Source organism: Pogoniulus pusillus, chromosome 25, assembly GCF_015220805.1.
Source record: "Pogoniulus pusillus isolate bPogPus1 chromosome 25, bPogPus1.pri, whole genome shotgun sequence".
Taxonomy (NCBI): domain Eukaryota; kingdom Metazoa; phylum Chordata; class Aves; order Piciformes; family Lybiidae; genus Pogoniulus; species Pogoniulus pusillus.
The window spans coordinates 19,980,255-20,003,741 of record NC_087288.1 but is presented as its reverse complement, the minus strand read 5'-3'; the positions used below and the strand labels follow the sequence as shown (position 1 = coordinate 20,003,741).

At 51.9% G+C, this 23,487-nt stretch overlaps 3 protein-coding genes across 6 annotated transcripts in view; 1 reads left to right on the top strand and 2 right to left on the bottom strand.

Annotated features, from left to right (window-relative positions):
* KLHDC3 (kelch domain containing 3) overlaps positions 1–2,972 on the bottom strand; it is a 31,157-nt gene extending 28,185 nt beyond the window's left edge. The window contains exon 1 of one of the 2 annotated variants that reach the window (XM_064164668.1): positions 2,889–2,972. The gene's annotated coding sequence lies outside the window, so the exon portion shown is untranslated. The remainder of the gene's footprint in view (positions 1–2,888) is intronic. The other variant, XM_064164667.1, reaches the window with a different exon arrangement.
* Positions 2,973–3,045: 73 nt separating this feature from the next.
* Positions 3,046–4,475, top strand: MEA1 (male-enhanced antigen 1). The gene is given in 4 exon segments (XM_064164666.1): positions 3,046–3,186; positions 3,188–3,479; positions 3,593–3,713; positions 3,793–4,475. Coding segments are annotated over 4 exon segments (642 nt in total). The 5' UTR covers positions 3,046–3,121; the 3' UTR covers positions 3,957–4,475.
* Positions 4,353–23,487, bottom strand: part of PPP2R5D (protein phosphatase 2 regulatory subunit B'delta) — a 37,321-nt gene continuing 18,186 nt past the window's right edge. For 2 of the 3 annotated variants that reach the window (XM_064164663.1, XM_064164664.1), the window contains 8 exons: positions 22,100–22,208; positions 21,255–21,308; positions 18,035–18,205; positions 15,922–16,049; positions 13,595–13,696; positions 8,995–9,067; positions 8,443–8,559; positions 4,353–7,276 (listed from right to left, as the gene is read on the bottom strand). In XM_064164663.1, the coding sequence (XP_064020733.1) occupies positions 7,139–7,276; positions 8,443–8,559; positions 8,995–9,067; positions 13,595–13,696; positions 15,922–16,049; positions 18,035–18,205; positions 21,255–21,308; positions 22,100–22,208 (892 nt within the window). In that variant the 3' untranslated portion in view covers positions 4,353–7,138. The remainder of the gene's footprint in view (positions 7,277–8,442; positions 8,560–8,994; positions 9,068–13,594; positions 13,697–15,921; positions 16,050–18,034; positions 18,206–21,254; positions 21,309–22,099; positions 22,209–23,487) is intronic. The other variant, XM_064164665.1, reaches the window with a different exon arrangement.

Sequence of the window (23,487 nt, the reverse complement as noted above, 5' to 3'; positions counted from 1 at the left end):
GCTGAAGGCCTGCTAGGTCCTGTCATTAACTGCCAGGAACAGGAAAGCTTCCAAAAGCGAGGTCACAATTCCAAGCAGCGCTGGAGCAGGCGATGCTGACCATGCTGGAGTGAAGCAAGCACTGCAGTGAGTTGTTCCTGGGCCATTAAGCACAGGGAGGCTAAAATTAAAGAGTGCTCCAAATGCCTGAAGCCCTTCACTGACTACACAGCACCACAAGCCCAGGTACACACTTACTCAGCCATGAGGTGATCATGAACTGGCTCTGCTGCTGCTGTCAGGCATCGCACCTGACCACAAATGGAACCTCACAAGCCTGTCAGCAGAGAAATGCTATAGACGTCCTTCAACACCTCCCTCCCTCTTCATCAGCACTGAGATTCAGCAAGGAGCACTGCAATTCACCCTGGGCACTTCACTACTAAGCAAGAGAACCATCAGATTAAGTCAGGCCTTCCAACACAGCACCCCCAGACAACACTCGAATCTCTGGCTGTGCTGCTGAGGATGCACATTGAGTCCAACCCCCCTGCCAAGGCAGGTTCACTTAAAGGTCACACAGAAACACCTCCAGGACTCCACTGCCTCTTTGGGCAGCCTGTTCCAGTGCTCTGTCACCCTTGAGTTAAAGGAGTTCCCCCTCACCTTTAGGTGGAACAGCTTCTGTTCAAGTTTGTGCCCATTACCACTTGTTCTGTCACTGGGCAACAGTCCCATCCTGCTGACACTTCCAATATTTCTAAGTCCTGATGGGATCAGTCATCTTTTCCAGACCAAAAAGACCCAATTCCCTGTCTTTCCACATAAGAGAGATGTTCCAGTCCCCTGAGCATCTTTGTAGCCCTGAAAGAACCTTCATCTTAACTGTCCCATCTTAGACCTAACAAGAGGCTACCAGCACCATCCACCACCACCTGAGATCATCAGCAAAAGCACTGCTTTTCTCACTGGCATTCCTTATAGAAACACAGGACTGTTTCAGCTGTGAAAGTCCTCTAAGACCACCGAGTCCAATCACCAACCTAAGACCACCATGGCCATTAAGCCACGTCTCCCAGTATCATGTCCATGTCATGGCTGTAGCTGTTTGTTGTTTGCTTTAGACTTTCTATTTTCAATCCCTGCTACCATCTCTGAAAACACTTCCATCTGAGCTAGAAAGCTGCCCACCACCTACAAGTGCACCAGCAAAACAGAACAAATGATGCAATTATTTCAGTTGGAAAAGACCTCCCAGAGTCCAGTCATCAAAATAAAACCACCGAGGCCATTAAACCGCATCTCAGAGTGCCACATCCACACTTCTTGAACACCTCTAGGGACAAGGACTCCACCACCTCCCTGGGCAGCCTGTTGCAATGCCTGACCAAAAAGATTAAGTAGTCTTAGAACAAAAACACAGATCCTTGGATAAACTTCTTTGTGCACAGAATTCACTGAGCTGCCTTATTCCTTTATGCACAAAGATACCTTGAGCCATTGCTGAAAGCTGCTCAAATCCCCCTTGCTGCAGTCAATTCCCACAGCAAGGGAGAGAAACTCATTAGAAAGCAGCCTAGGTTTTCAAGGGCTTGATCTTCAAAGCACCACCCCAAGCAGAGAAGCCTACTGTTCCTGCAACGTGGCTTCAGAGAGCAAACCCTAACGTGTGGCTGCTTCGATCCCATCTCCCCAAAGATGCCAGCCACAAGGTTTAGTGATGCTTAAAATAGTCCAGCTAGCTCCCAGCAGCCTATATAGACAGTTTTATTTCAAGCACATCCAACTTACTGTTAGAGACAGGGTGAGAACCACCCCCTTTCTTCACTCGTGCTTGACATTTATCTGATGGTGCTTTGACTATTTATGCTATGGCAGTGTGAAATTGCAAGCTTGCACATTCAGCAAGCTTGGACACTCACAATGTGATTCCAGCAGTGCTAAACTAGACGGTGCTAGAACAGCCCCTCCTGAGCTCGTTAACAGAAAACCGATCTGGAAGCTTGTTTTAGACACAGAAACCACAGACCTCAGGGAGAAATGGATCCCAGGGCTCCTCCTTGCAGACAGCAGCAACGACCACTACCTTATTTTTGCCCAAATACTTTGCCCACCACCGACTTGCTTTTGCCCAAAGCTCCAACTACGCTTCTGCGCCTTCTGTTGTGGCTTCTCCCCTCCCTCATCTCACCTTCCAACCCCCCACTGGTGCTTCTCTACAGAGATACTCCTTGGCTCATTCTCCCTCGCCAGGAACGTCTCTGGGCCTCTGGCTACTGTCAGCCAGGCTACTTCTGCCATGTCCGTGGGAGGGGACAACGAACGTGGCGCTATCTGCTCTGGGCACGGTCCCGCCACCTCCCTCCCCTGCACCTGCCGCCACCACGGCAGAGCGTCCCGCAGGGCTGCTCCCGGTGCTCGCCGGCACCGCTCCTCCCTCCGCCGCGCTGCAGTGGGATCGGGCTGCGCTGGCACAAGCCCGCGGGCACGGCGGGAGGAGGCCCGGCGGCGGTTAACGCGGAGGCGACGAGCCGGAGGGCAGCCTCCACGGCAGGGACCCGCCAGCCCCAGAGGAGGGGAGAGTCTCGCCTAAGGCCGACTGTCGCCAGCACCCACGGGCTCTTCGGGGTCGCCCCGCACCTCCGCCCGCTGCCCGAGGGTCCCTGCCAGCCCTGAAGCCGCAGGCAACGGGGGAGAACGACAGCCCCGGGCCCCGCGGCCAGCCTCCCCGAGGGGCTCGGTGGCAGCGGCAGCCCGCCCGCGCCCGCCGCGGCTGGCTCCATCATCAGCCCTCCTGCGCTCGGCCCCGCCGCCGGCCCCGCCGCCGGCCCCGCGCCGCCAGCTCCCCCTGCGCCACGGCGCGGACGCCCCGCTCCGCCAGCCGGTCCCGCTCAGCCCCAGCCCCGTACCTGGCGGCGGGAAGGCGACCCAGGAGTCCCAGCTCTACGGCCGCGCCCGCCGGTCGCTGGGATTTGTAGTCCGGCACCGCCCCGCCCGCCCGGAGCCCGCCCTCCCCCGCCACGGGGCAGCCGGGCCCCACGGGGCCCCTGCGAGGGTGCTGGACCCGAGCTCCCCTTGCGGCTACGGCCTTCTGCAGCCCGCCCCGCGGCCGGGCAGGGTACGGCAGCGCCGGGAGCGGCCGATGGCGCCGGTGCGGTGCCGGAGAGGCCTCCTGCCCCGGCACTACAACACCCACAGTGCCCCAGCGGCAGCGCTGCCGGGCGGAGGTGGTGGGGCCGCTCCGCCGCCGCGCCCGGGGGATAGCGACAGCGGCAAGTATGGGGCCGGAACGGGTGTGTCCCGAGGAGCCGGGGCCGCCGGAGGCCCCCAACGGCTCGGCGGGCTGGAGCGGCGATGAGGAAGAGGAGGAGGAGGAAGGCGGCGGGTATTTGTACCAGCCGCTGAGCCAGGAGCCGGAACAGGGCCCCGGCGAGGCAGGCCCTCCCGCCGCCCCGGCGGGCCGCACCGAGTCGGGCCCCGACCTGCAGGAGCGGCTGCAGGTACCACCTCGGGCCGGGCCGGGCGGGGGATGGGGGCGAGCCGGCGGCGGAGCGGCTGAGCCCGGCAGGGCGGGGGAGCAGGGTCGGCAGCCGCTCCCTGCCTTTCTTTGCAGATGATGAGGCTGTACTTGCCCGACCCGCCGGCCGACAGCGAGGAGGAGGCGGAGGAGGAGGCGGCGGCGGCGCAAGGCGCTGTGGCTCCGAGCAGCCGCAGCTCCATCCCCATGGATGCAGGTAACGGCGGCTCCAGCCAGACCCTGGCTGCCGCCCTGCGCGGGGCTCGGCCGCGGCCTCACGGCCTCTCTGTTCACAGAGCATGTGGAACTGGTGAAGAGGACTATGGCCGGCGTCAAGCTTCCCAGCCTGGGCATTCCCGCCTGGGCCAGCCAGATCTCGGAGGACCAGTGGAAGGCCGTGGTGCAGCGCACGCTGCAGGCCCGGCAGAGCCTCGGCGGCTCCGCTCCCGAGTGGAAGTGAGGGCCGAGCTGCGGCGCGGGGGCTGCCCAAGCCGTCCCTCCGCTGCACCGACAGGGCAGACGCCTGCTGCCCTGGAGCCCGGCGGTGACAGGATTTGCTGGCATCCACCCTTCAGTCTGTCCCACTGACATTACCTGGCTTCCCTTCCTGCTCCTCTTTCCCGGTTCCAGCTGGTGTGTAGCTTGCCGTGTTGTCCTTGTGTTGGCTTCCTCTGCCTGCGAGGAACCCAGCCGGGTTCCACACCTGTGTGTGTCTGGAGGGTCGGGTCTGGGCCAGCTTTGCCCAGTTTCCCTTTGGACAAACACTGGATTTGTCTGTGCTGGAGAAGTCCCTCTCCACGCTAGGGCCCCTCTTCCAGGGCAGGGACTGTGCTGGAGCATCAGGTGGAGCCGAGTGTTGTCTTTCCAAGAGATTGTTTTTATTTAGTTCTGTACATACAGGGACATCTGTACAAAATCCAACACTTTCATACTATGTAATGCTCTACTGAAAATAAAGTACACCATATGTACATATGAACTGTAAGCAGCTTAATACTTGTGTCCAGGGGGTGAATACAATAGTTAAGTGTCGCTTGTTCCCTCGGGAGGAGGGAGCCAGGTGAAGTGGAAGAGGCAGCTCCAGTTCTGTCCATTTGGCTGATGTGGGGAAAGGCATAGGCAGAAATGAGCAGTGCTAACGCTAAAAAAGAAGTGTTGAGCAGCAGGGGGTAGCTGTAGCCTTGCAGACAGAGGCCTGCATATGAGCAGCAGATGAGCACACTCCCCCCTTTCTTAGGTGGTCCCCTTCTTGGATGTCCAAGGACACTGGAATGAATAGGCAGCAAACTAACGGCAGTGTGAAGTACTAAGCATAAATTCCCTGACCCAGAACGAGACACACAAAACTATGAGAACACTGAAGCTGTACAGCACACAGTCGTGATGTGTTACAGTCCTGCCTCTGCATGTGGCACAACCCCAGCAGCAACCTCTGGCCAGGCGTAGGGGCTGCCAGCAGGACCGTCTGCAGAAGAGCACCTTCTGCAGGACAGCAAACAGCTCCTGTGCACCAGAAGCCTCCGTTCCTTCCGTGAGCAGAGCAGCCCGTTCCGGGGAAAGGCAGACGCTGCCTAGCAGCAAGCAGGCTCAGGTGAGGGCACACACCGGCTGCAGCGCTCGAAGGGACGCGGTGGCTTATAAACGCAACGGTAAATGGGTGAGTCAGAACGGCTGTACTGCAGCGGGGAGAGCTATCTTCCCGAGCCCTGCTGCCAGTGGTGCTCGGCCATCCTCATCTCTGCCGTGCCCTGAGATGCCTGCTGCTAGTCTGCTCCCCCTGGCGCCACCCAGGGCATGTCTACATGCTGTGCCAGGCATGAGGTAATTGATCGGCAGCTGACCATGAGCTTGGACTAATGTTCAAAATAAGCAAGAACCTCCCTGAGGTGTTTTTGTAAGTCTCCTGATGAACTGGCCCATTGCATGAAGCAGAGGGGAGGTAGGGTCCTGCATGACTGGTGGTGATCCCGCACGCACTCGTGCTTGCCAGCTACTCCTAAGGACGGTGGCACACCCAAGGAGTGTCCAGGGGAAAGTGTGCCAAACAGGCTGGAGGCACAGCACACACAGGGGAAATCAAAAAGCTTGCTTTGGGTGGGAGGAAAGGTGAGCTGCACACCCGTGGCAAGATGAGAGAGGAGGAAGCTCTGACCTGGGAATGGTTCTATGGTGAGGACAAGCAGATACACCAGGGCCTTCTGCAACATCCCATGGTGCTGCAAAGCAGTGGCAGGACTAGCATCAACCCTGTGTGCTCTCTCCACTACTGCAACCCCACTTGAAGCTTATGTGTCAAGAACGCAAGCACAGCAGGTAAGAAGCAAGGAAGAGTCCCTTTGCTATCACAAACCAGCCTCTCTGAGGTGGCACCTTGAATCTGCACCACAAAAGGTAAGGAAAATGCTGTGTAACAGTAGCACCCACGTGTGCAACCCCCTGGGCTATCAGCAAGTGTGCTCTAAAGGCTAAATTAGCACAAGTGCCTGGTGCACCACATGATAACTAACAAGGGCCTAGGGCTGCAGCAGGTGCCAAAGTAGCAGGGCAAGGCGGACTTTGCTCAGAGCACACACAGAAGCATGTTGGCAGCAGCACCTAGCCACTGGTCATAAAGAGGAGACAACACTTGAACTCAGCCTGCCCTGGAACGTGTATCCATTGCTTCTAATAGTTTGCAGAAATCACTTGAGCAGCACAAGCTTCCTAGAAACCCTGGCCACTGCAGAGCTATGCATGGGATACAGCAACAAAGGGAGAGCTGCAGCAGTCTTTTAATTGAGCAGGTAGAGGAAGAGAGCAGGAGTCAGTGGGGGACGCCTGCTACAAAGCAGAAAGTTAATTCTGGGCCCACAATTAACCCAAGACACTGGGATGCAGGTAAGGAGTCGGCACAGACCAACACAAACAGCTGAAGGAATTCACTTTCCCACAAGAGAGCTTCTGTGGATGCTCTACAGGGAGGGCTGCAACAGTACGCAGCGCTCGCACCCAGCTTTACTAGGGGTGGCAAAGCACTGAACCCCCACTCCACTGACAGGAACAAAACAAAAGGCTTGAAGCAAAAGAAAGCTGGAAGCTGACATCTCTGCTGTGCATGAGACCCTTCAGCTGCAGAGCTGCACCCCAAGGCAAGGTGGAGAGGCAGCAGGGTCCCCACAAACTCCTGGCCCGAGCTCAGCCTGACCTCTGGGCACCACAGGGCTTGGCTGCAGAGGGGCAGGCATGGTGCATGGGCACTTGGGGCTTGCAGCAGCATGCTGAGCCACACATGGTAGCCTCTGGCCAACACAGAGCCTAGTGCTGCAGCACAGCAAGGCTCTGGCTCCCAGGCAGAGTAAGAATCTGGTAGCAGCTGGAAATGAAGCTGCCTGGGCTGATACAATCACAGGTCAGGCAGGTTCCCTTCACGCATGCACACCCCAGGCAGAAAAGCAGGAGGAAGGAGGAAAAGCAGGACGTGACAGTGGTGAGATACAAGTCATAACGTAAAGCCAGATCTATCCTGGGGGGAAGTGGATGGAGTGGAGGACAGGCACAGCTCACCATGTTCATTCCTTATTTATACATGAGAACCAAGTGCATTTCTGTGACCTCTGGGGAAAAGGGATGGGGCAGAGCTTCCCGGGCCAGCTCCTGAGCCCGTCAGAGAGCCTCCTGGCTTGAAGTGAGAAACTCTTCTGCTCTCTTGTGGGCCTCCAGGGCTTTTATAGTGTAGACGTCCTGAGGAAGCTCAGATTTCCGGCGCAGCAAAACTTTCTCCTTCTTAATGTCTTTCAGCATCTACAGGCAAACCAAAGGAGTCAGGGATCAGTAGCAAACACGTTCACCCTTCCATCCTCCCCATCTCCCCATTCTCTGGCTTCAACAGCTCTAAGATATGCTGAATGACACAGCAGCTTGCTGCAGCAACTTTGGTTGCAGCAAACTCATGAGCAGTGTAGGCTCGGGGCAGTGTCTGGAAAGCTGCCCAGCAGAAAAGGACCCTCTGGGTGCTGGTTGACAGCTGGCTGAAGGTGAGCCAGCAGTGTGCCCAGGTGGCCAAGAAGGCCAACACCATCCTAGCCTCTATCAGGAATGCTCTGGCCAGCAGGAGTAGGGAGAAAATTGTGCCCCTGTACTCGGCTTGGTGGGGCTGCACCTTGAATAGTGAGTTTAGTTTTGGGCCCCTTGCTACAAGAAAGACATTGAGGTGCATGTACAGAGAAGGGCAACAAAGCTGGGGAAGGGTCAGGGGAGCATGTCCTGCAAGGAGCAGCTGAGGGAACTGGGATTGTTTAGCCTGCAGAGCCTGAAAGGAGGCCTCATTGCTCTCTACAGCTACCTGAAAGGAAGTTGTAGTGAGACTGATGCCAGCCTCTTCTCGTAAGTAATGACAAGACAAGAGGAAACAGCCTCAGGCTGCACCAGGGGAAGTTTAGATGTAAGAGTGCAAGATGCAAGAGTGGTCAGGCATTGCCACTGGAACAGGCTGCCCAGGAGGTGGTGGAGTCACCATTCCCAGATGTGTTCAAGAAACAAGCAGATGTGAAACTTTGGGACATGGATGTGTTGGGTAGAAGGTTGATGATCTTAGAGGTCTTTGCCAGCCTTGATGATTCTATGGAAACAGGCTGAGTGTCACACAGACCAAAAGGATACAGAAAAGTCCCACTGGATCTTTTTCTACAGTAGGAAGGTTAGACAAACTCCACTCCTCAGACTACAGGTTCATCTCTTAATGATCTGGGATGGCAGTAGGGGTATTGACCCTCAGAATACTTGGAAAGAGCCAGTTCTGGACCTTGCTGATGTCCTGGCTAGTCTGAGAGTAACTGCAGAAGGACCTGAGGCCTTGAGTAACCTGGTCTAGCATGGTCCCATGGCAGGGAGGCTGGAACCAGATGACCTATAAGGTCCTTTGCAGCCCAAACCATTCAGTGAGTCTGTGACCCTGGCCATCTACACACCTGCACAGCCTCTGTCTCCACTGTCTTCTTCAGCAGCTGTATATCCTCTGCAGTGGGGGTCTCCGTTTCCATACAGCAGACAGGAGGCAGTGGTGAAGGTGCATAATACATGGGGTACTGCAGACAACAGAGACAGCTGGAGAGACAGCACCAAGCCTGCACCCTCAGCACCCTAACAGCCTGGCACACAGCTTCCAGCTGCCCTCCCTGGCACTTGTAAAGCCAACAGTAGGTGTAGAGACAGGAAAGCAGCATCTTCTCCTACCCATTCCTTCATGTGCCCTCTGAGCCACAGCACAGGAACAGATGGCAGAGGAGTCCCCGGATACAGACCTGCTCTCCATAACACACTACTTACAGGTCAGTGCTACCGAGGGTCAAACAGGTAAAGCACTGCCAGCCTCTCCAAGAGGTTTGGGAGGGACAGACCATTGCAGTTGTGTGCTTAGGATTGAGATCAGGTGCTATAACCTGCTCTTATCAGCTGAGGAAACAGGTCAAGACCACCAGCACATTCCTGTCTCATTAAGTCTAGGTCCTGCTGTTACCCACCTGGGGGTTCAGCCGGGCCAACTCCTCTATTTTGTGCCACATTTCTTCTCTTTCCTTCATCCTGAACCTTCCCCTGCAGAGAGAGAGAGAGAGAGAGAGAATGACTATGCAAATGTGAACTCCAGGGCAAGTCCATCCACAGAAGGACAAAAGCAAGAGACACCAGCAACGTGAAGCTGAAGGTAAGAGCTGTTCAGTCCTTCAGAGCCCCCTAATTCCCCCTACAGGCGAGAGGTGGCAAGAAGAGGAGACACTACAGCCACCAGGGGCAGGCAGGCACACTCCTTGCGCACCTCAGATGTGCAGTGGGCTGCACAGGCACATTTTCCCTGTCTTTGTGCTGCATGAGCAGACCAATTGGAGTAAAGGAATGACACCACTTTGGATGTCAAACGCATTCTCCTCGTGCCCTACAGATGCAGAGGGACGGACTGCCACTTCCAACAGGCCTCAACTGCCTGCAGTTCCCTCTCTCTCTAACCACAAGACATGAGAAAGCTGCCCAAACCCTCAGGCACAGCTCTTCAACTTGGCACAGACCTTAACTGACCATTCAGCTGGGACACCTGGAAAATCCAGGGCTGCCAACACTCCCTGCAAACAGAGGTGAGCATTCACCACTCCTTCCTCTCTTCTGCATTTCAAACATCTGCTCTAAACTCTGCTTTATTTCTGATTTTAACCATCTGACCTTAGCAGGTGACACCAAACTGTGTGGCCCAGTTGACACACCAGAGGGAAGAGATGGCAACCAGAAGCCCTTGAACAAGCTTGAGAGGTGTCCCCTCATCAAGTTCAACAAAGCCAAGTGCAAGGTCCTGCACCTGGGTTAGGGCAATCCCAAACACAAATACAGGCTGTGTGAGGAGTGGCTTGAGAGTAGTCTGAATGATAAAGCCTTGAGGATGTCAGCTGATTAAAAACTCAACATGAGCAGGCAATGTGCACTGGCAGCCCAGAAGACAACTGTGTGCTGAGCTGCAGCAAAAGAAGTGTGACCAGCAGGATGAGTGGGGTGATTCTTCCTCCTCTATACTGCTCTTGTGAGACCTCACTTGTATAGTTCTGGTGCCCTCAACACAAGAAGGGCATCAAACTGCTGGAGTGGGTCCAGAGGAGGCCACAAAGATTATTAGAGGGTTGGCACACCTCCAGCATGGGGACAGGCTGAGAGAATTAGAGCTGTTTAGTTTGGAGAAGAGAAGGCCTTAGAGCAGTCTTCCAGTACCTGAAGGGTGCTACAAGAAAGCTGGGGAGGGACTTTCTACAAGGGTTTGTAGTGATAGGATGAGGGGGAACGGACTGAAGCTAGAAGAGGGGAGATATAGACTGGATATTAGGAAGGAATTCTGACCCAGTGTCTCGTGGTCCTGACTGTAAAGGTTTGCTCAGGGAGGTTGTGGCTGTCTCCTCCCTGCAAGTGTTCAAGGCCAGGCTGGACAGGGCCTTGGGCAACATGGTCCTGCGGAAGGTGTCCCTGCCCATGGCAGGAGGTTGGAACTAGATGATCCTTCAGGTTCCTTCCAACTCAAACCATTCTATGACTCCATGACATGACCACCTCACAGGTTTTTATTAACACAAAATGTGCTATTTCTGCTCAGTTTAAGTCTCTGTTAGAAAATGGCAGCTAACTGTAGCACCACATCACTGTCCACTGACAGGCAGGACCTGCAGGCAGCTCTGCAAGGGAGGCAGCAGAGATGAGCTGTGGTTGTCTTCTCCACTGGCAGGGTAGCAACAGGATGTGCTGCTCAACAGAAGAGGTAGCAGCACTGTGGGGTACAGGAGTAGCACTCTACATTGGACTGATCTAAGACTCAGCTCGACAGGGTGCTCGACAGGGCCATCTCATTTCAGCTATGCTATTAGCTATAAAGGTTGGACCCAATGATCCTTGAGGTCCCTTCTATCCTGCACTCTATGATCCTGTGATCCATTTTCTCATGTGCAAGCTCTTCTACACTACCATTGTCCTATATTCTGCTCCATCCCAGGCCCCTTGCCTCAAAACTCCCTCTTTCTTCACTTCTCTTATACAGAATCAGAGTCATTTTGCTTGGAAAAGACCTTTAAGATCATCAAATCCACCCATTATCTAACTCTGCCAAGGCTGCTGCTAAACCATGGTCCTCAGCACATCTCTGAGTCTTTCAAACACCTCCAGGAATAGGAATTCAACCACCTCACAGAGAAGCCTGTTTCAGTCTTTGAGAAGCCTTTCAGGGAAGAAGTTTCTTCTAATATCCAATCAAAATCTCTCCTGCTACAACCTGAGGCCATTTTCTCTCACTCTATTACTATTTACTGGGGAGAAGAGACCAACCCCCACCTTGCTCCAACCTCCTTTCAGAGAGTTGTAGAGAGCAATGAGGTCTCCCCTCAGCCTCTTCTTCTCCATACTAACAACCTCAATCCCCTGAACTGCTCCTCACCAGACCTGTTCTCCAGACCCTTCACCAGCTTTGTTGCCTTTCCCTGGACACACTCCAGCACCTCAATGTCTTTCTTGTAGTGAAGGTCTCAAAACTGAACTCAGGACTCAAGGTGTGGCCTGATCAGTGCCAAGTACAGGGGCACAGTCAGTTCCCTGGTCCTGATCACCACACTACAGCTGATACAGGTCAGGATGCTGTTTACTTAAGCCATGGAGCCTGTTACCAATCTCATTCCTTTTATCCATAGATACTGTGAACATCACTACCATTACCATTCCCCAACCCAGCTCTTCACTGTACCTCTGCCCCAAATCTCTGCCTCCTTCCCCAGAGAAGCTGTGCTTTCCTCCTGGCCTCCCATCATACCACATCCCCTACTGCCAGCGATTTCCCTTTTCTAGATGTTTCTCAGCCTCCAGACCTTTTACTTTCCAGTTGCTGCATTTCTATCCCAGCTCTAGCATCACTTCAGAGAGAGATCTTTTCTCCCTTCTCAAGCCAAGAAGAGTGGCTAATGCTTTGCTAGTAACAACACCATTGAGCTTTCTTCTTTAGGAACAAGTTCTTTACCATGAGAGTGGTTGAGCACTGGAACAGGTTGCCCAGGGAGGTGGTTGGGACCCCATCCCTGGAGATACTCAAGGTGAGGCTTGGCAGGGCTCTGGACAACCTGCTCTAGTTGAGGATGCCCCTTACAACTGCAGAGGGGTTGGACTAGATGACCTTTGGAGGTCTCTTTCAGCCCAGACCATTCTATGACTGATTCTTTTTTACCCAGAAAGGCCTCCTTGTCTGTGTCCCTCTGGCAGGAATATCCCACTTAGCTGAGTGTATTATGCTCACTGTAAGTAAACTAGTCTTTGACTCAGCTGCTAGAAGATGCTTTTACATCCTGCTCACCAAGCTTTCAACTGGCATTTTTACCAAATTTGGTCATGTAGGAGAGCAAAAGCTATACCCTTGATTAAAACTCTGAAACATAATTAGGCAGAGAGGCACTAGAGAGTGAAAAACATAAATCAGCATCAGCAGAAAACAGTGCAGCTCCACCCATCTGCCTCTTGGACAGCTCTGATCTGCTTTGCTCATCTTTTCCAAAACAGTCCTCCACCAGCCACACAGTGATGCTGGGAACAGTCACCCTCAGCAGAGGTGAAAACCCAGAGAGTTTCCTCCTAGCTTACTGAACTGACTCAGCTTACCAAGGCACGAAGCACAAGGAAACAGAAAGAGTGGAGTTTTTCACAGCATGATGGTGGAGGTGCTTTGCTGAGCTCACATTTTATCCCCACCACTAGCTCTTTGAAATTCCAGGTATTATTCTGTCTTTATTACTGGAAAATTGCAAGTGTCCTGGGGCATGAAAGATGCAATATGCCCACTGCAGCAAAGCCCTTCAGAGAAGTCTTTCTAAACCAGCAGGGTTTCACTGGCATCACTCTGACACAGTGATCAATATTTCCAAGGCAGGGCACAAAGACAGGCTGAGGGAGCTGGGGTTGTTCAGCCTGGAGAAGAGAAGGCTCCAGGAAGATGTTCCAGTACCTGAAAGAGACCTACAAGAAGGATGGAGAGGGACTGTTTGCAAAGGCCTGCACTGAAAGGACAAGGGGCAATGGTTTCAAACCAGATAAAAGCAGATTTAGATTGGACATTAGGAGCAAGTTCTTATCATGAGGGTAGTGGAACAGTGGAACAGGTTGCCCAGTGAAGTACTTGAGCCTGTGTCCCTGGAGATGTCCAAGGTGAGGCTTGACAGAGCTCCAGGCAACCTGATCCAGTTGAGGATGCCTCTGCTTACTGCAGAGAGGGTTTGGACTAGATGACCTTTGGAGGTCACTTCCACCCAAACCATTCTATGATTCCATCATGTCTCTGCAAAGCTGAGCATCCCCTGTACTGCAATTTGTTTCCTCATGACCCAACAAACCCTGTAACTCTTTTCCAAGCTACCTGCTTCAATTGAACCAGAAGGATTTTTAATCAGCCCACATATTTCACCTCCTTTCATCCCTACACACAGCTGAGGAATCCTTCTTCTTACCAAATTAGTTGTACCACCTTTCTATTTCCTTCTGCCTACTGGTATCTACCATCTGTTCCTGTACCCCAAGGAGATTCTAGGATGAGCTCAAGTTACTCGGCAAGAGCCTTTTACTCACTTCTGCTTCTCTGCCTTGTATTGCTGTGTGCAGTCATCAAAAAGCTTTTGGTTCATCTCCATGAACAGCTTCAGTGCATTGTAGATCAAGCCATGGATTGTCCTGCAAAGAAGGGAGAAAGAGTCATGGTGGCAACCCCAGGTTCTCATCCCTCAGGTAGCACCAACAACACAGACAAGAGCTAACAGCAAAGTGACAAAAGATTTTCACACAGTCCCAGCTCTTAGCATGGCAAAACTTTCTACAAACAGAGGAGAGACTATCACACAGGGAGATCAAGAGATGATGAAGGAAGAGAAGACAACTGGGACAGGTCTGCACTACTGTGGTCCGACTAATGAGGGCAAAAATAGGCATTCATGCATTTATTTCTTGTAGTTAGACACTGAAAAGGAAGACTGCAAAGGACCTGTTCAGGGCTGTTCTCAGTGGGGCTTCACCTAATCTAATATTTCACCTTGCATATAGACAATGACTTTTTTGGGCTGGCCAGGATACAGTCACGAGCTCTGCCAGTGAGCTGCCCAAAACACAGACATTCAGCAGCCTATAGAGATGGGAACACAAAGAAAAGCCAACTTTGTGACAGCAGCTTATGAATAGGTTGTGCTGTATGCAAGCTCTCTCTGAGACTCTCCAGGGAAATAAAAACAAGCATTGAAGCTGTCTCTGAAACATCTGACCCAGAGGAAAAAGATAAAGAGACTCAGCAGACTGATCTCTGTGCTTCACCAGTTCTACAGATGGGAGTAACAGGCACAAACTTGAACATAAGCAGCTGGAACTAATCATGAGGAGGAACTTCTTTCATTTAAGAGTGACAGAGCCTGGAACAGGCTGCCCAGAGAGGTGGTGGAGTCCTTCTCTAGCGACTTTCAAATCCTGCCTGGACTTGTTCCTGTGTGACCTTCTCTAGGTGAACCTGGCAGGGAGGCTGGACTCAATGATCTCCAGAGGTCACTTCCAACTCCTACCATTCTGTGATTCTGTAATGAGTGAGATACAGCCTTGCTGGACTAACGCAGGCTGTCTGACAAAGTGCTGGAGTAGATGAGCTATGGGGAGGAAGAGGAGAATCTGAGGTACCCAATATGCCCTGAGAAGATGTGGCTAGTGCTAAAACAAAGACAAGGAGAAATAAGAGGAAAACACTTTCAGGATTTCTTCTGAAGGAGAAGGAAGACAAGAAAAGACAGAAAGAATAAGTCAGAATCTTGCTTGGTGCAAGAAGGAAACAGAACTGGTGAAGGGTTTTAGACAAGAACATAAAGTCCTTCTCTGAATTCTGATCAGGAGGGGGAGGAACACTGAGCTAGAGCCTGTGTCCAACTGTCTGCATGCCATGTGCAGATGTGCAAGAGCAGATGTGTCCATTCATGCACGAGCCCATCTATGTGCCTGATGGTGCACATCTGGGTGCTAGTGTGTGTCCCTGTCTGCATGTCTGTGTCTCCCTTGGTCACTAGAGAGCCCTTGACTGGTGGTTCAAGTTCCTGCTGCTTGAGACAATGAAGAGAAAGAAGAAGTCAAACAGCAGAGCAGTGGGGAGCTCTCTGGAACAGAGTACCACTCCACAAACCCTGTCCTTGCTACTGCACTATACTCCTAAGCCCTGAACTCACTCAGCCTCCCCAGAATTAGGTATTTGGCCTTTTTTTTTTCATCCTCTAGAGTAGAGGAAGATTACTCTTTTTTTTTTTTTCCTTTTGGTGTTCTTGTGGTTTGTGTTGGAAGATTTAAGCTCTTGGCTGTGGATTGAGTATTTTTAGCTAATTCTTTAAAAGGAGGTGAATTTTACAACTTGGATTAATTGGGTAAGGAATCAACTGAAGAAAGAGTTGTAAGAAAGGAAGCTGATGTGAGATCAAACAGACTGCTACTGAGGATTGGGCACAGAGGGCAGTAATTGGATATGGGGCATCTGCCTGGTTACTTCAGCTTTCTCCATTCTCCTCGTGCTCTAGGAGCCAGGCCCTGCAATAGCCACGGTCAAGCACATTGCATGGGTGATCAGTAGTCAACAAGCCATCTGGAAAACCTACTGCCCACCTCCAGCAGACCACCAGCATCAATGATATGAAGACATCAAACCCTGGGCAGACTCAGTGTCACCAAGGCTGGCCACTGCAGGCAGCTGAGCCCTGGCAGAAGCAGGCCACTGAGCTCTGCTGCGGCACTCTCCCGTGCTGACAGCACTAACAACCCCTCTGGCTCAGCACCTGGTGTCACCAAGCACCACCAGCCGTCGCTGCACTGCAGCAGCACACCCCAAGATCACCAGTAGGTCAAGCAATCCTGCAAGTGCCAGGCCATGTGGGAAGACCTACTTGTTCCAGTGACTCTTGGAGTTCTTGTAGAGCGCTGGAAACATGATGGGGAGAATTTTGGCTGCGTTATCGCTGATCAGGCTCATGATATATTCGTTGTTCCAATAGTACAGCGCTCGCTCTGCCACCTGCAGCGGGAGACAAAGCCAACCTTGGAGAGGCTCCTGCCATTCAACACCTGTGCTGCACAGGGAAGCTGTGCAGTGCTGGGACCAGAGCTTGCCACCACCCAGCCAAGGCAGCAGAGGCAGCAGGGCTGCCCTCTGGCACGCTCTAGGAGGCCGTTCACCCCTCTCGCCCAGCTTTCTTTCCCTTAGCTTCTGCCAGACACTTGCCACCTCCCTAGGGCAAAACCTCACGTTCTTGACTGGGCAAAGCCCACCCTGCATGTACTGATGACTCCAACACCTTTTACACAACACTTGAGGACAGTCATGTCACATGCACTCCAGCTCCCAGCTCAGACCAGCTTCAAGACTTCTTTTCCTCAGAGCCTCCTCTGTCAAATTCCATTCCTCACCGCCGAGTCTCTGAGCTCTGGAGCATGCTTCAGTCACCAGGCCCACGACTCACCCCCTGCTGTAGTTAAGGGTGAAAATAGGGAAACCCGTGGGGCAGCCATCCTGCTCTAACAAGACAAACAAGCCTAACAAGTTCTCACACAGGGACAGATTCGACCACAGTTGTCCATACGTAACCACAAGTCTGGGCAGTGCAGATCACCAGGCTAATTTCTACATCTACAGCTAGCTCACAGATGGTTTGAAAACCTAGGAACAGAAACACCTAGTCTCAGTTTTATATTTTAGACTTAGTATATACTCTTAAGGTATCACTCCACAGGAGTAAATGAAGTGAAACTCACCTCAGGTTCACTTACCTAGCTTTGGTTTCCAGCTACTGGATCCTGTTAAGGCTTTGTCCACTAGATTAACACTCAATCCACTCAGAGAAACCTCTCCCCTACCAAGGTATTCAGACTTACCAAGAAGTCCGTTCCTGGTTTTGCTCTTAGACAAGCTGCAGACACAGAGACTGTTCAGCCTGACTGTACAGGACACGTTTGGGATCAGTTTTCTTAGGCTGCAAGGTGTCTTCAGCTTTTCCAGGTTTTTCAGAGCTGGCAGCCAATGAGGGCTGCTATCAAGTACAGGATGGCTCTCCACTAGACTTTACCCTACTTTATTCAAGCTCCTTAGCTCCCTATGGTAGCTCCTTCCATGCCTAAAGGTCATGTTAGTCCTTTGGTTCCCTTTACCACACCAATAATCCACATTCAGCCTGTTTCCATCAGGCTCCCCAAGTCCTTTCCAGGAAACAGTGCTCTTATATATGCACACAGTTAATGGTCAGACTACATCACCTTGAAGTTTTTTTCCCAACCTAAATGATTCTGTGATTCCATGACTTAGACTGGCCTCGTTTTTGGCCTGCAAACACACAACTTTGGACCTCTCTGTACCAAAGACAGACTGGAGGCACTCTGCCTCACTGTGCAGTCACAGTCATGCTGTGTCACTGTTTAACAGCCCACCCATACCTGGGTCAGCCACATTTTTTCACCAGCAAGCTAAACCCTAAGCCAGCAAGCAAAAAACACCTGCTAGAACCTACTAGCAGATCCTAAGACCCTGGGACATTTTAAACCTGAAGACTACCAACCAGAGATTCTTTTAGCCTACCCTACAGACAGCTTACCTTCACAGGGAACAAAAACCATGAAGCAGACTCCAGCAGCTTTTCAGTACACCTCACTTTTTATCACCTACATCAGGCTCATACAAAGTACCTTCTCTGCACAGTCTCTTTGGTTGGCCTCCTTCCAATAGTGCAGCCAGCTTAGTTTTACTGCAGCAGAGTGACACTGGAGGTGACAGAGCAGCTCTGCTCCACCCTCCAACATTTTGAGCAATATGTGATGCTCAAAAGCACAGTGCAGCAGGAGGGGCTGCACCAGTTCACTTTATCTTCTCTTTGGATGAGCTGGCTCTGTGGTTGTGATGAGGATTCTCACTGCCTCCCACCACATATCCCACTGATTCACAAAGACGAGCCCTCAATGCCAAGTGGGCCTCAGGTCACTGCCCTATCCCATCCCTGAGCTGCAACCCACCTGAAAGTGTGGGCTGGAGACACACTTGGCCAACTGCCTGAACAAGGGCTCCATAACTTTCACAAATTCAGATGGCTCAATCACGTCCAGGATCTCCTCCAGCTCATTTAAAAACATCACCTCCTTGGGACTGTGAGTTTTCGGCCAGAACTTCAGCAAGCCCACAATCACCTGAGTGGGGAGGGTACAGAGACACTGTTAGAGGCTGGAAGGTAGCATCAGCTGTGAAATACACTTTTAAGGGTCTGGTCACAACAGCAGGTGGGAGGAAGCAAGAGAAGAGGCTCTCAGAAAGTCAGAGTGGGTTACCAGGGGAGAAAAACCCAAACTCCGCCAGGTTTCATACCAAACAGCAGCCCAGGCTGCTGCCATTCTCTATGAGCACAGAGCTTAGAACCACTTTTTTTTCCCCCTAAACACAGCCTAACATGGAAGACTGGAAGCAGTGTGGGCAGCACGTTGGGTGGCAGATGGTGCAGAGCAACTATGGAAGATCAACTAATAAACCTGGAAATGCTATGGAGAAGGTCACCAGGGAATCATTCTTCAATACACACCAGAGCCTGACAACTGGGAAGCACCCAGCAAATAATGTGATGAGGGAAAAGGAAGGACAACCTCACACAGAAGTAACTGGATGCCTGAGCTCATTCTGGCAAGGTTTTGAGGAGACTCAAAGTTCAAATGGACTTCAGATAGGAGCAGACAATGGAGGCTACAGCTAAATGATTAGTTAATTATGGCAATGCAGATGCAAGTTGTGGCCGAGGACACTCTTGTGTACAAAGCACAGGAAGAACACACTAGGGGAAGGACAGTGTCCCACCTGAGTATTTAGTTATAGTACTGCTTCCTTCTCTTTCATCTGCTTCTAGACATGAGCAAAGGCAGGATCCAAGCTCCTGCAGGCCTTCCCTGCCTTGAGGCCATGGGTACAGCATTTACAGAAATGCTGACTCTGTGGACAACAGAGTCACACCCAACTTAGGAGTTGCTCTTCCACACTCTGTGTACTTGGGCAAGCTGATCGTGAAGCCAGTACTAGAGAGAAAGCTCAGAGGGGTGCAGGGGCAGTAGCAGGCAATGAAACAGCAAGATTAGAAACATCTAAGCATTATGCCTCCAAAAAATCAAGGCCTGAGAAGCCAACAGTTTGGTATCCTCAGTGTTTGTCATTGCTCAGGTTTGCCATTTGTCCTCCAGCTAAGGTGGTGCAAGCTGTGCTGAGTCTGTCTTTGTATGACTGAGCACAGCTGAGGCCTTGCTCAGCTGGCAGTCACTCAGGCTGCTGTTAACACAAGAGCTACCACATCACACCTTGCTGAGCAAGGTTCCAGGAGGCGCACTCAGAGTGGATGTGGACCTTGTTAGCAATCTGGCCACCTTCCAGCACTGGTGGCAACATCTCCTAGTGCACTGCTGATGCACAAGCCCTGTGATTCTGCAAGCCTTCAACAAGCCCACTCATCTCAGGAGACTATTCAAAGCCTTCCCAAGCAGGATGCTTCCACAGGACACGACTTGTGGCAGAATGGCCACGGTGTGTCTGGTTGAGGCCCAACACAACACTGACTGAAGGTGATGAAAATAGATCAACCTCACTGCTTTCCACAAGCACCAAAACCCAGACTTGGGTCTCTAATCTTAGGGCCCAGGAACCAGTGATGAGCTATGGAGCTTTACTATTGAACAAGCTGCCTGGAGAAGAGGAGGCTCAGGGGTGACCTCACTGCTGTCTACAACTACCTGAAGGGAGGCTGTAGCCAGGTGGGGTTGGGCTCTGCTGCCAGGCACCCAGCAACAGAATAAGGGGACACAGTCTCAAGTTGTGCTGGGGGAGGTCTAGGCTGGATGTTAGGAGGAAGTTGTTGGCAGAGAGAGTGATTGGCATTGGAATGGGCTGCCCAGGGAGGTGGTGGAGTCACTGTCCCTGGAGGTGTTGAAGCAAAGGCTGGCTGAGGCACTTAGTGCCATGGTCTGGTTGACTGGACAGGGCTGGGTGCTAGGTTGGACTGGATGATCCTGGAGGTCTCTTCCAACCTGGTTGATTCTATGAACCCTGGAAATATTGACAGGTTTCTTTTTCTCTCTTCTCCCTCACCCCTACAGTAAAAATGCTTTGGCAGGAGCTGGCTGGGCTGGATGTCAGCCACGGGAAGTACTCAGCACGATCAGGAAGCTACTTTACACAGTTTGTTTCAGAGCAGGCTTTTGGGAACACAGGAAATGGAAGATCCACATTTAAGGGAAGAGCTGGGAGGTCTGCTTCAGCACTGCTGCTGTTAGAGATGCTGAGCCAGAGAGCTGACAACAGCTGACCAGCTTCCACCGAGCGGTGTCAGGCTCACCAGGAATGCACACATTTCATCCAGGGAACAGAACGCTCTCAGCTAGCCTTACTCATTAAAATGCTCACACTTTCTGCTGCTCCCTGCTACAGTAACACCACCACGAGCTCCCTGGCCATCTGCTGTTTTCGAGGCTGCGAAGCTGGGCTCTGCAGAGACATTTCCTGGGCTGCAGTGGGTGGAGAAGCACTTGTCTCCTGCTTGCACCCTCTGCCAAGCCAGCACACAGCCTGGTTAACGCTGCAGGTCTGCTCAGCCAGTAAGTGGAATATGCAAGGTCCTCATCTACACTGCTCACACATTTTAGAACCTGCTATTTCCTGAAGGCAAATGTGTCTACAGTGTGGCTTAGCACTATGGAGGCAGCAAAGTGACGCTACAGCAGCAAGGAGCATCAGTATTCACTTGTGCCCAGGAACTCGACGCTTGCCTAAACAGACCTTTGTGTCTTGGGTTCCTAACCTCACCCCTCCAATTCTTCAGCCAAGCCCAGGAATCTGGAGTGAACTCTTACTATTTCAGGGTGCTCCCAAGCTCATGCTGGTTCCATCAGAGATGAGCTGGCCATGTGTTTTGTGTCTGCAGCGCTCGCAGAAAGCTCTGCCATGAGAGGACAGCTTAGTGTAGTGTTCCTTCTGCTACATCAAGATCTGAAGCACCTTGCTGGAGCTTTCAGGAGAGCATGCTAAAGGTTTACACATGAGGAGCACAGCCCTTTCTGACCACAGGGTACCAGGCAAATCCAGTAAACAATTCAGTTGACTCCCAGCTACTTTAGCCCTTTTTTTCCACCCCTTCTGCACTCTAGGGAAGCTGTGAAGCTTCTTGGGACTTGAGTGACACACACAAGTTAGAGCAAGGTTGTTACTCACTGGCTCTGTCAAGCTGCTGTCTTTCTCCAAGAACTGTACAACACAGTAGGCCAACTGTAAGAAAAGAACATGGCAAGGTTAGAGCTTCCTCAAGTGTACCTGAAAAGTGCCACCACCACCCTAGGCTGGAAGTCACATTATGCCCTCCACAAGGCATGTGATGAGCAGTTATTTGCAGCTCCAAATGAATTCAGGTCTTCTGACAGCAGGCAAGGGCTGTAAGGCCAAGCAGGCAGGGCTTGACTCAGGACAGTAGTGTAGCACAGATGATAAAACCTGAGCCACCTCAAGCAGCCACCAGCAAATACGTCCAAATGCAAGCACAGCTGCACACGTGGGAGGACACAAACCTGACTATCACAACACCTGGCCTCAGCAACACAAGCCTAAGAGAATAGACATAATTGCTCAGTACCTGTGTTTTTTCACTTCACAGCCTGAGTCCTGATCTTCTCTACTTTTCTATTATGTATTCTAAATTGAAAGAAATTAATCTCTGCACCATCCCAGCACACTGATTTCTCTGTCTATCTCAGCAGTGACTAACAGCTGACACACCACATGCACAGGCATGTGGCAAAGCAGGCCACAGCATTAAATCAGCAGAGAAAAGCAAGATACCCTCCTGTCAGTCAGTGAAATAAAGCACAGGTATACACAAAGGCATCAGCACCACAAAGCTGGGACAAACCACGGCAGCAAGGGACCAGTGCAGAGTCCAGAACATCTCACAGCAAGAACTTTGTCCGACAGGGTGATGCAGCCTGGTGCATGGCTATAAGCAAGCCTGAACAAAGGCTTCTGCAAGAACCACATTCTGCCCTGAGAACTGAAGCACTTCTCACCTGTGGGTGGTAGACACTGAGAGACTTCACTTTGTGCAGTGGTAACAAGACTCTGATGAGGAACATCTTGTGCTCTTCCTTCAGAGGCAAAGCAAAGCCATTGATTATGCTGAGAAGAAATAAGAGGTAACATCTTTACCCAGCAGAAACCATAGAATCATAGAATGATTTGAGGTGGAAGGAACCCTGAAGATCATTCAGTTCCAAACCCCTGCCATGGGCAGGGACACCTTCCACTAAACCAAGTTGCTCAAGGCCCTCTGCAACCTGGTCTTGAACACCTCCAGGCAGGGGGCATCCACAACTTCCCTGGGCAACCTGTTCCAGTGTCTCACCACCCTCACTGGAAAGAATTTCCTCCTAATATCCAATCTAAATCTCCCTTCTTCCAGCTCAAAGCCATTCCCCTTCATCCTTGCACTACAAGCCCTTGTGAAAAGTTCCTCCCCAGCTTTCTTGTAGCACCCTTCAGGTACTGGAAGGCTGCTGCAAGGTATCCCCCAGAGCCTTCTCTTCTCCAGGCTGAACAGTCCCAACTTCCCCAGCCTGTTCCCATAGGAGAGGTTCTCCAGCCCTCTGATCCTCTTTGGGGCCTCCTCTGGATGCTCTTCAACAGTTTCATGTCCTTCCTGTGCTGGGGGCCCCAGAACTGGACACAAACAGTACCTCTCACCACAAAAGAATCAGTGGCTTGCCCTAGCTCTCATGAATCACTTGAGAAAGCATCCATCAGAAGCATGGTCCTTAGGGCCCAACCTGCAAACCTTAGCAGGCATGACAGGGAAACTCCTCTGACAGGGCCTAGGCTTTGTCTTGTGCCAGGGTGAGTTCTGCCAGGTTTAAGAGGAACCTCTGAGGAAGGCCAGCACAGAGGTAGCCCAGTCATCAAGGCCTGTACTTTACAGAACAGGAGGATGACAGCATAGGAGAGGGCTGCATACAGAAGGGCAGCTGAAGGCATGGAGAAGACTACCCATTGGTAAGGTATCTCTGGGCTGTGAGAACTCCCTTTTGCTGCCTGCTGAGGCAAGACAGAAAATGTGACTGGAATCAAACTCAGAATTAAGGAGACAAATCATAGAACTATAGAATTGCTTTGGTTGGAAAAGACCTTTCAGATCACCAAGTCCAACCATTATCTAATTCTGATAAGGCTGGTGCTAACCCATGTCCCTCAGCCACACTTCTGTGTCTTTTTGAAACACCTCCAGGGATGGAGACTCAGCCACCTCCCTGGGGAGCCTGTTCCAGTCTTTGAGAATCCTTTCAGTGAGAAAGTTTCTTCCAACACCCAGCCTGAAATTCCTTTGGTGCAACTTGAGACCATTTCCTCGTCCCATTGCTTGCTACAGGGAGAAAAGACCAACACCTACTCTGCTCCAACCTCC